Source organism: Mauremys reevesii, linkage group 2 (genome assembly GCF_016161935.1).
Source record: "Mauremys reevesii isolate NIE-2019 linkage group 2, ASM1616193v1, whole genome shotgun sequence".
In the NCBI taxonomy this organism is placed as follows: Eukaryota; Metazoa; Chordata; order Testudines; family Geoemydidae; genus Mauremys; species Mauremys reevesii.
This window is the reverse complement of record NC_052624.1, coordinates 118208218-118220549: the sequence shown is the minus strand read 5'-3', so window position 1 is coordinate 118220549 and position 12332 is coordinate 118208218. Positions and strand designations below refer to the sequence as shown.

At 40.6% G+C, this 12332-nt stretch overlaps 1 protein-coding gene across 2 annotated transcripts in view; it reads left to right on the top strand.

Annotated features, from left to right (window-relative positions):
* GABBR2 (gamma-aminobutyric acid type B receptor subunit 2) overlaps positions 1-12332 on the top strand; it is a 900562-nt gene that overhangs the window by 654722 nt on the left and 233508 nt on the right. For both annotated transcript variants that reach the window (XM_039527208.1, XM_039527207.1), the window contains exon 13: positions 596-718. In XM_039527208.1, the coding sequence (XP_039383142.1) occupies positions 596-718 (123 nt within the window). The remainder of the gene's footprint in view (positions 1-595; positions 719-12332) is intronic.

Sequence of the window (12332 nt, the reverse complement as noted above, 5' to 3'; positions counted from 1 at the left end):
TATAGATGCTGCTATACCCCTGTAAGGCTGTAAGTGTATGTTTTATTTATTTATTTTAACTAGTAAAGCAACTATTCTCTATTGAAATCTGGGCATATGCAAACTTTAAAATATTAAAGTTAACTGTTCTGAGCTGCATGTGCAAAAAACCTCTTCATTTGGTTGCGAAGGAAACATATATTCCCCTTACTAGAAAACAGGATTTCAAACTGAATTGAAAATGTAACTATAGCTTTTGCTATGGTGAGAGCTGTAATAATTAATGGACTTCTATATGCACACACATACACATAGTAATTGATCTTTGGGAATGAATCGTCTATATTTTCCAGAATTCTGAATTTTTTATTAATAAGTATTTACCAGTCCTCACTATCTCCTTTTGAGTTGTTTATATAATTGTTAGACACTCACATTAAACAGGAGACAAAACTACAGTATCTTTCTTTCACCTGCTATTTCTGAAATAATTCTCTATATATTATTAAAAAGCCTATTTAGCAAGAGTGCATGTTTATTCACTGCATGTGAGGAAGGCTCCAGAGGAATCTCAGACTCATGGGACTGCCCTCCTCTGCTCTGTTTGTCCTTCCAGATCATTAAGGACCAGAAGCTGATGGTGATTGTTGGAGGGATGCTGCTGATTGATCTTTGCATCTTGATTTGCTGGCAGGTTGTGGACCCCTTGAGAAGGACAGTGGAAAAGTACAACATGGAGGTATGCCACTAAGACTAAGTATCAATATCTATCGTCCCATGTCTGCTTCTGTAGCTTTCATTGGGCCTAGGTAAGGATACATGTTAATATATTAAAACAGGCCAAGTAGAGGTTTGTTGTTGTTTTGTTTTTAATAAAGTAAAAATGAAACTACAGAGGAAATCCTAGCTGCGTTCTAAATAAGGTGATGCATCTCTGCCACTTTGAGAGATTTTAGATGCAATAATGCTGTAAACACAGGAGATTTCTGTAATAAGAATCTATAACAGATACTCTTGCAATAAATAATAGATTACAGAATCCATTAGGCAGTTTCAGTAAGAACACATTCAAGACATCTGCGGAGAGGTCATTGCTTAGATTGCACTATTATTGCAGATGTTCAGGAATTATATTTCCTATATCTGTATATTTTTCTCACTTGTAAGACCACCCCACCACACCCCATCCCACCCTACTCCCCCACCGCACACACACTAATTGCTCCTATTTTGATGTAATTCCTGGAAAGGTCATGTTGAAGATTGCAATTGTCTGGCGACAACAGCATAATACCACTTTGTGATATTGTTCCTAGAATTAGAACATTTTGAAAGTAAAAGGAATGACCACGAGAAATCACATAAAATTAATGAAATACCCTATCTATATGCACATCAGCCCTGTACCTTCCAACATGGAGACTGATGCCAATTAATCCACAATTGATTTTGTGGTCATCAATATTTGGTTATCAGTGAGAAAAACAATATTTTTATCACCAGTGCTGCTTACTATCTGCAAAAATAAGTTTGTCATTCTATTCTATACTATAACATTTTATTCCATTATTTCTATATTTCACCAGCATTTTTGAAAAGGGGTTTGGGTTTATTTTGGGGATGACTTATTTGCATTGGGTTTTCTTAGGCAAATACATTTTTAAAACATATGTGTAGTGGCGTGGTTACCCCGCTCCTGAAATAAGAGGAGTGAGAACAGCTGGGAAAGGCTGGGAGGGGAAGCAGCCACAGCTGTGGCCAACTCAGGGCCCCGCTGGCCCTGATAAGAAGGCTCTGGGCCAAAAGCTGGAGGAGTCTCTCTCCAGCCCTAGAGGGAGAAGGACTAGCTGTCTGAGAGGAAGGTACCTGAACCAGAGCAGTGCTGGGGAATAAGGCAAGGGAGCTAGGGAGCGCCAGCCTGGTAAACCCCCAGGCTGCAGGCCTTGATGAAGGCCTATGAAGCTGTATCTCTGCAGCCCCAGTATGAAGAGGTACTGGGGCTGCAGAGATACAGCTTGGGAATAGGCAGAGGCAGCTGGTCCTAACCCTTTGCCAATGATGAGTGGTCATTACAGACTGCAGTCTGCGCCAGTGGGTGAGGGCTAGATGATGACTGGCAGCAGCCACTGAGGCAAGGTGGGTTTAGAGGGTTGGGGGTTCCCCTGGGTGGGGAGACCCAGAGTGTGGGGGTACTGCTGGGGCAGAACCCTGAGGTAAAGGGCACCGGGATCCAGCGACAGGTGAGACACCGACCTGCAGAGGGTGCTCCTTATGCTGGAAAAGAGCTAATTCCCAGATGACCAGCAGGAGGTGCCACACAGGTGAGTCTTCGACCTCGCTACAAATATGTCATAGCAGTGTCTCCTAAACAGTGAGATGTGCCTTCCAAGGGACACTCCAAAGGGTGCAAAATTGTTCACCAGTGTTTGAGGTTTGTTGTTTTCAAAGTTAGTCTCTAGCTGTTATGGTTGTGGAGAAGAACTTGAAAGTGTGATTGAAATTAAGTGATGTGGAGATATCTTCCTGAATTTGCAGAGAGCCTGAAACAATAGGTCTGTGTCACTGTTGAGTAATAATATTGTAAACATGAAAAGTCATGTTTATGTCAGTTTTAAATAATAACTTGTATTTGAGCAATACTTAGCATCCTATATAAATGTATATATTATCAGTTCATAAAGTACAAATTTAAGGATGTGTTTTTAAAATATAATTTAATTTCATTAAAATCCTAACATGAGTAGGCCTTTAACAATACAAGCTGGAACTGAAACGGGACATAACTGGCTTAATATTTTCTGAGGGAGGTCTCAGCTTTCAATGTTTGGAAAATGCTGTGCTAAAGGAAATATAAATAACACTTCTTATTGCTTTCTGCCATGGAGTCTTCCTTAGATTGTGAGCTTTTGGGGATAGACATCACCCTTTTTAACTGTTTGTTTGGAAAGTGCCGATGGTGTAGTAGTTTATTTCCAGAAGTACCTATTGCTGAATTGAGATATGTCACCTTGTGGTGTAGCATAACTTTATGAAAAGTGGTCACAAACAATTAACATGTACTCTAAAGCTTTTCACTGTCTTGCTTATTTCACAAAATATAGTTTTAGTAGGATTTTCTCCCCCAGAAAGTAGGCTCAGAATAAGTAAATGTCACTTTAGCCAAGGAAAAGGGTATTGTTGTGAGTTTGCCTGTAAGTGCTGGTATAACTACCAAGATTTCAGGCATTGTTCAGTTCCAGGCGTACAAAGGCTTTGTATCACATAAATACATACTTTATTATGAACTGAAAACGATAACTGATGTCATTCATTTCAGTGGGTATTTGTGCCTTTGATCCTTTTGACCTCTGCCGTGAGTTCATGTCCTAGCACAGCAGGTAATAACAGAGATTAGATGTACAGACTAATAACTCACAGCTATTAGTGATGTTAGAGATAGAGTTTTCCTCCCTCTAGGGAAAAGATTAGTAAATCATCTACAACCCAGTCTGTGTAATTCAGTCCTAGTTAACATAAGCAGGTGGTGGCTCTTGGGCACCAACAGCTGCAGCCTCTCTCACTCTGTTTCTCTTGCCTTAAAGAAGCAGAGTACAGGAAAAGATCAGAAAAGTGACTTTGAAAAAGGTAATTACGGGTCAAGTATAAATCTGGGGATGGGCAACAGGAGATGGATCACTGGATGGTTACCTGTTCTGTTCATTCCCTCTGGGGCACCTGTCATTGGCCATTGTCGGAAGACAGGATACTGGACTAGATGGACCATTGGTCAGCCCCGGAATCCTGTTCTTCTGTTGTATCACCTTCAGTTAATCAAACTCTCTCTGTTTGATCACTTATTGTTTCCCTGATTTGTTCCTACTTCATAAAGCATTCGTGGGCCAGACTTTTGAAAAATACATATAAAAATAGGGAGGTGTGTGTGTTAGGGTCACGGATGTGTAATCACACACAGATGCATATCCCTAATTGTGTACAGGCAGACGTTGAAATTGATTAATTGTTGTGGTACCTTATTGTTGCTCTCTAGTATTTTCTCTCAATGTTGTTTATTTTTTCTATATTTCAAGATACTAAAATGTAATTGATAACTTAAGTGGATTATATAGAAAATAATGCATGAAAACCTGACTTCTGGGTGGGCATACAGAAATTCATTTTTTCAGTGCATCTGTTATCAGTCATTCTGCTCAGTATTTTTAGTGCCCCATGGAGCTTTAATATTAAATAGAAGCAGCTAGAGTTCATGTAATTTTAAGGCTGTGAAATCAATCACTCAGATCAGGAAGTCTAAACATTCTTTTCCACATTAACTCAGACACATTGCATATCCTATAAATTTCATGATATGCATTAATAATATAAGAAATAATACTGTAAACTGTTTTTAGGTTCCTTATTCTAGAGCTAAAGGGCTTGTGGATGAACAAAGGTGGTGCAAGCTCCTATGGGAAATTGAGGCTCTTCTAAACAAAACTAAAAAAAGAATGTCTGCCCTTTTGGAGGAAAAACTAGCAAACCCACTTCAAGGTGACCTCATATTGTGTAGCTCAAATGAAGCCTCTCAGGGGTTGTCAGTGCACTGTCATCAAAGAAACTTGCAAGATCATGACTGGAATTTTCCTAATAGTAATCCCATTTCTACCACACTGATGAGAATCTTTTACCCTTTCTCTGGGAAAGACAACATTTTTTAAAAGAAATTCCTGGATAGATGTAGTGTATCCAGAGCAGCATAGAGTACCAAGATCTCCATTGTGCATTTAATCTGCCTTGGAATCATCAGAACAGCCGTATAAATAGCCTTGTATGCAGCATGCTCTTCTGCTATTGAAAGAGACAAAGATGAGCATTTGGAACTGGCCTTTATATTACTTTCCCTAGGTTATGTAGGGTCTTTCATGGCCAATTGCATGTCTGATGTTATCAGGACCTCAGATCAGGCGATGGTTGAATTAACTATAGCTAAAAGATTGTTGTGGCTTAAATAATAGTTAGCTGACCAAACACCCAGGGCAAGCCTCTGGACTTTTCCAGTGAATGGGATTTTCTTCTTCAGCTGGTAACCACAGAAGAGCTAGCCAGCTTTCATGGAAAAGTGAGCACTGGCCTCTCCAAGTCTGAGACATGTGGGTTGCACCTCGCTTCTTGCAAATGCCAGAGACAGCTCAGTCTTGTCCATGAGACTCCATGGCCTTCCACATTCATTTAGAGTCAGTGGTTAGGCAAACAGAGTAAGAATAATTTGGGCTCCCTCAGGAATGTCTCCCTGCATTTGCCCTCCAGTTACATATTGGATGACAATTGGTGGTCCGAAGGGGTCAAAGCCTTCCTTTGTGAGCTGAGTCCCACAGAGGAGCACCATCCAGAAAGACGGATCAATTTCCAGATCAGGACAAAAATGTTCCCTCCAAGAGACAAAAGAAACCAAAAAATCCTCAAAGGGCAGATAATGTAACAAAAAAGCCAGGAAACACCCCAGAGGCTCATCCTCTTCCACTAGCTCTAGCTCCTCCTGTGAGGAAGGGGAACTCTTAGGTTTGAACCATGGTAACCTCAAGCCAGAAAAGCAAGAGAGATGCTTTCCCTCAGATGTGAGACACCATTAGCAGGAAGGTGGTGGTCACCTTTGAGATCGTGCAGAAAAGAGAGGATGAGTGAGTGAATTTCAAGGGCAAATATCTTATTTTCAAGGCTGTGAGAATTTACCATTCCCTTGCCAACTTTCCCTGCACAAAGTGACTATTTTCCCAGAGACCTAGCAGAAAGTAGAACAGAGGTCACTCTTAGAAGGGGACTGAAAGTTTGTCAGCAGAGCTCACAGCTTTTCTGGCAGTAACAGTTTTCACCAGGGACACAATATCCAGATGCAATGATTTATACTAGATCCTCGGAATCATAATAAATTTAAGCTGATGCTAAAGAAAATATCTGTCTACTGTGCTCATGGTAGAGAGATACATGGATTTCATGAGACTGGCCAGGAGGCTCATGACAGCAAGCTGTGTGGCTTAAACTCTGGACTATGGATAGTTACTCCAAACAAATCGTCTTGCCTCAAAATTCTCATGTGAAAGCCTGTTTGGGAAAAAGCTTGATAGCAGTGGCTGACAATTCAGATTACTCTTTTCTAGTCCAAGCCACTGGCTTGACAGCAATCATGCCTGACTCCACCCAGAAACAGGCCTGGGGGCAAAATATCCCAGTTCTCAGATACATGGTTCCAGTTGGCCTCGGACAAGTAGGTAACAGAGATTGTGTGACATGCTACTTTTTAGAACTTCAGGCACCACCACATGCTTTCTTTATTCTCTCTCTGGCCTTGATGGATGATGAGAAATCTCAAATTAGCCTGAAGGAGATCTTGTAACTACTAGAACTAGGGATAATAGAACTTTTTTCCCCAGAAGAAAGGTGCTCAGTGCTCTACTGCTTCTCCACAGTAAGAAAAATCTCAGGAGTCAAGTTCTCCTTTACCTCAAAAGTCTGAGCAGTTTAATGAAGAAGATAAACTGGTCAGGGAGATTTTAGGTTCTGCTGTCATTACAATATCTCCAGACCTTCTGTAGGCCTGGCAACATATTATATGCACATAGCCATCAGACTCTGTCATTGACAATTTCTCTGGCTCACTTGTGGAAAATAACAACAACTCTCTGTATAACATGTTACCTTCTCATATGATTCTCCATCAGCAGCATCTTCACAAAGGTGCTGATAATGATAAAGTCCAGGCTGAGGAGTCTAGGAACTCATCTGGGTAACAGTCATATCAGAGCACCATCCCAGGGAAGCTTGCAGGAGGCAACTCAAAGGAGCCTCTCCTTGCTTCAGATACATGGGTTCATAGAAAACTTAAAGAAATGTTCCTTGATCCTCTCCCAAATGACCATTCACCAAGGAGTCAAGAGAGACACACAGAGGGCCAGAATTTTCACTATGCAAGAGAAGTTTGACAAGGTGCAGGCTCTGATACCTGAAGTATCAAAACCAAGTGTTTTTGATCCACCTTTGCCTATGGCTTCTGAGCCTTCAGGTTTCATGAGCAAGGCAGCATATAAGAATGACTGAGGGATACCTCCTTCTGGCCTAGAACAAGTAAACCATCCCTGCAGAGGCAAAGGAGAGTGAGGATGTCATCAGGAGTTACTGAGACCCTCTGTTGGTGGAAACAAGAAGTCCATCTCATTCTATGTGCATCCCTTTACAGTCTGTACCCTAAAATCTTGACCACAGATGCTAGCCTTTCTGTATGGGTAACACACACAGGGCCTACAGTGCTCATGAAACATGCATCTGATGAAGTGGGTTTTAGCCCACAAAAGCTTATGCCCAAATAGATTTGTTAGTCTCTAAGGTGCCACAAGTACTCATAGTTGTTTTTGCTGATACAAACTAAAACGGCTACCACTCTGAAACATGCAACATGTTGTGGTTCAGAGACAGAATCCTGAACATTAGTCTCTCCTAGAGGTAAGAGGTGTCATGTTGGTTATTCTTGATTTCTAGGATAACTGAATGTCCTTTTTCAAGTTATGTAACACAATGATTGTGGCATACATAAATGGACAAGGGGGCTCAAGAAATACAAGTCTCAGTGTTAAAATTATGCAAAAATGATCATGGGGGAAGGGGGAGGAGTTCACCTAATCTCCATCAATGTAATTTACAGTGAACACAAAGGCAGACTGACTAAGCCATCAGCAGATAGACAATTCAATCAATGTTTTCCTGATGATATCAGGTGGTTAACCCACCCCCAAATGAAGCTGTTTTTATCCAATCTAAAAGCAAAGGAAAAGTGCTTCACCAGAGAAGCAGGCCAAGGGCTATTGCAAACTGACACTAGCTCACTATTTGGCTAAAAGGATGCTTTATGCCCCAGTTTCACTCTTAGAAAGTGTGATGCAGAAGATAAAAAAGGAGGAAACAATGATCCTTATCATTACCCCAAACTCGTCAAGAAGGCCATATACACAAGTATGAACAAAGACAAAATATTTTGTCTAAAAATCTAGGTTTTCAGCTCTTGTGTTTTTTTTTTTTTAATGGGATCGCCTAGACGTAGGCCTAAGTTTTTCTACCATTGCATCTAATTTTTTCTTTGTAAAACAGTGTCACAAAAAGGCTTTATCTTCATTCAAATGCAGGGGTATCTTTTTAGCATGAAGGTGCACCAAGCAGTTGTCTGAAAATGTTAGTTAATGTTACTAATTTTAAATAAACACAAATATTTTTCTCCATCCCTACTAACTGTCTTTACATCCTCAAAGACTTGGACTGTTGGAGAGGTAATGATCCAGAATGAAAAACTTGATTATTTCCTCTCTAGGGCTGACTTCTTCCTGAGTCTATCCACTTCATAAGTCTTTTGGGTCCTTATTAGAGCAGGTCATAAAAATTCTGACACAATAGTTTTTCATCAGCATTTGCCAAGTTGTCAAAATCAAGATGTTTCATGGAGACAATTTCCTGCCAGCTCACTCTCCCAGCTCCTCAGCAACCCACATTGTGAGCTACAGGAAAGCCCTGGTTTCATAGCTTTCCAGGTAGATTACTTCAAAATCAGGGGCACCAGGGCTTCCAGGAACCACAATTCTGGGGCAGCCCAGTGGACAGAGTGCCATGAAGCCAGGGCTCCATTCCCTTTCACAGAGAATCTTTTTTTTTTCATTCCAAATCAGAACTAAACCAAATTTGAAATAACTATATCCTCTGCAAAACCAAATGACCTTTCTCCAGCCAACTCTAGTCCTTATAGAACAGGTTCTTCAGAATTCAAGTATATAGTTCAATAAGTTATTACACACACACATTATATATTTATACACACACACACACCCTCATGTGTAATATATATTTAAAATAATTTAGGGTTTCAAGACAGCTTTAGAACGACAATTTAGAGTAAGAGGACCAAGCCCTGGAGTCTTATGGATAATGTCTGAGCAGACTTCAGAATTGGCAGGCTGAGAATGGCAGTCTAAGTAGTTCCAATTAGAACTGAGGTCAGTCTTGGAAAGAACCCACAACACCTATTCTTTCATCTTCAAACTTCTTTCTTTTCTCATTTCAAAGCATCTTTACAGACAGGAGGAGCATTAGAGCATCACCATTCATTCCTGTCCATGGTTTGTTCCTCTATTAAGCCCAGCCTAGTCATGTGCTTGTGTATAATGTCATGCCATCTGATCAGTGGTCGGTCTCTAGGTCTGACAGGCCTTGGTTGCCTTTGCATTATTTTCTTTGCCATGCTGTCATCTGTATGTTTGCTACAGTGTCCCCATTATTGTAATCTTTTTGATTGCAGCCAATCCCATACCCTGATTTCACATCCGACTCTCCTTCTAACTTCTTCCTTTCTCTTAAAAGCCTACTTTACATCTGCTGCCTTCCAAAGAACTGTCATATCTACTTCCTCCAGACATCTAATGTTTGTTTAATTGAATGCAGCTTCTTCCAGACCATAGAGTAACGCCATTAGTCCACTGGTTTGATACATTTTCACTTTGTTACCAAGTGAAACATTTTTATCAGTCCATAATTTCATCAATTTCTGTGCAGCTTTGTAGCTAAATCATGGTTCTTTCAACCTCATCCTTGATGGAACCACACGCACAGATCAAGCTTCCTAGGTACACGTAAGATATTACTTGTTCTGTGACTTCACTGCTGCTGTTTTCAACACTTTATCTATTGTCCCTTTTCCAAGATGCAACTACTTTGTCTTCAGGGCATTTGCTGTAAGTCCATGTTGACTGCCCCAATTTTTCAGGGTAGCAAGGAGTATCATCATTCATTCGAATGTGTCTCCCAGTTGTACTATGTCATCTGCATAAACTAAAGAGCTTAACTCTAAATCACCCAATATCATGTCCTCCAACTCATCTACCATTCTTAATGTCCAAATTAAGAACATGATGAAAGGCAATGGTGATTCCATGCCCTCTTGTCTTATGCAAAACTTTGATTTGAATCAGTGCCTTGATTTCTACCATTTCTTGTGGCACTGTGCTGGCTAGGTAAACGACATAGGGTGTAGAGTTTTGGTTTTGTGAAACACTAATCCATCTTTTATGGTGATATAGGACTGTATCATTTGGATGGCTCACACCTTAGGAGAAAAGGAATCAATTTCCTCGGGGACAGGTTGGCTAGAGTATTCTGGCATTGAACTACTAGCAAAAGGGCAGGATAAAAAGAGGGAAGATATTGCCACTCAGCACAAAATTGAGATATTGAGAACAAAATTAATCAAGTAGCCAAAGGACATAAAGAGAAGAAATTCTTCAGTTCCATACATGTCAGTGCTAGGAGCCTGGGTAACAAACAAGAAGAACTGGAATTTTTGACCTAGTTAGTATTACTGAAGCCTGGGGAGATGTTTTGCACTACGGGAATGTTAAAATCAATGTATATAACCTGGCAAAAGGGGCAGGGGAGTGGCACTCTATCACTGGGCCAGGGAAAGTCTCCAGAAGCACTGGTAACAGAGTCTCCATCAGTTCCCAGTTGCTGAACCTTTCCTTGTTGCCACCATACTGCCAAATCCTTTCACTAACACATGTAGCTACACACCACAAGGTGGATGCAGCCTGTTTTTACTGCTGCATGTAGCTACGTGTAGGCTACACTCTGCCACAAGAGGTGTGCAGTGTATCTATAGCCTTATTTTGGTTTGACAGTGACTAATTTCATGTTAGTTTAAACCTGTTCATAATTGACTTACACTAAACCAAAATAAGCCTGGTTTAAACTGAAAGTATCTTGGGTTTTGCACCTGACTAACTAAATCTGCTAAAAACAGTACCCTTAGGTAAAGTGGTGCAATTCTGTGCATAGAAAATCCCTTACAGTATTTGCCCTCAGTAGGTTCACTGGTAGTAAGCCATGTGTTAATGTGGCTCACTTCCACAGCATATGTTTGTAACCCTTCTGCCAGGTGGAGCCAGCATCAACAAGGGCCAGGTTGATTTATCTAGGGGTTCCTTTTCAACAATACAACACAAAACCAGGTTGAGCCCTCACCCAGTGACCTGGGACAATTACACACCACCCCGCGGGTGCCTCTAAAAGGCAATACTTCCCCTCTTGCAAGCACAGACTCTGAGTGCAGCAAAACCTTTTAATAAAAGGAGGGACGTAACTCAGCATTAATTTGAGAAAACACCGCAACTAGGGTTCATAAACATAAACCATGAGCAAAGGAGCCATCCCCAAGTAAGTTGGGCAGTGTCCTTTCCCCCCCCAGGTTCTTAAGTCCAGCAACCCAAAAGTCCCTTTAACATGCCCGTCCCTTCTCTGCACCCCACTCACAGTTCCTGTCCTTGGCTCTCTCTGAGTCTAGTATTCATTTTATGAGCCACCAAGAGAGACCCTCTAGACCTCTCTCCTCCACAGTGGATGAACTTCACTAAGAATGCAATTCTGGAAGGCAATGGGTCAAGACAGTAGTACAGGGTTATTAATGACACACAGATAAAGGTCTATTAGTGGACCTGAAATGAGGGTGGTCATTTGCCTTCCTTTATTTTCAACACAGATTCAACAATGACTTAGTCTGGATTCATTCCATATGTGACCATTTTCATCTCCAGTGAAAATTCTTTGTTTCTTCACCATTTTGTGGAAACATCTATGCACCTCATAGAAGAGTTTGTCGTTGAGTCTGGGCATTGCAACATTGTGTCCTAAACACATATTTTATCATTAAATTGGACATTTTAATTCATGAGAAAAATGCCACTTTCACTATTATATTCCTTAAATACTTTTGCACCGTCCCAATCTCCACATCTACAGTTTTTCTTTACCTGTTTCTAGTGTTTCTCTTTTCATCCTACTTCTAATTAGCAGGTAGCTCTTCTACCTCTGCTTGGCCAGTGTACCTGTTTGGTTTATTGTAGTTTCCAGGATCTGTTTAGACACCAGAAATTATTGGTTTATTTTTGAAAAGTAGGTGATATTATGATTGAGCTCACCGCTCACTTTAAATTGAGAAAGACATGATTTTCATGGATCAAAAGTGCTAAGTAATAAATCTGGATGACTGAAAAACACATAAAACCAGTCACTTTAAACTATGGTTCATTTTTCATTTCTCTCCTTTCTTTCCTGTTCACACTTTTCAGTATCTATAAACTTTTTGTGGATGATACCTAATCTCACATGCCCAATTACAGAATTCATTACCTGTTAGGTTCACTCCCTCTGGGGCACCTAGCATTGGCCACTGTCGGCAGACAGGATACTGGGCTGGATGGACTTTTGGTCTGACGCAGTAAGGACATTCTTATGTTCTAATTCCTTCCTTAGAAAATGGTTTATTCCAAGAGAATTATTATTTGATTTTGGTA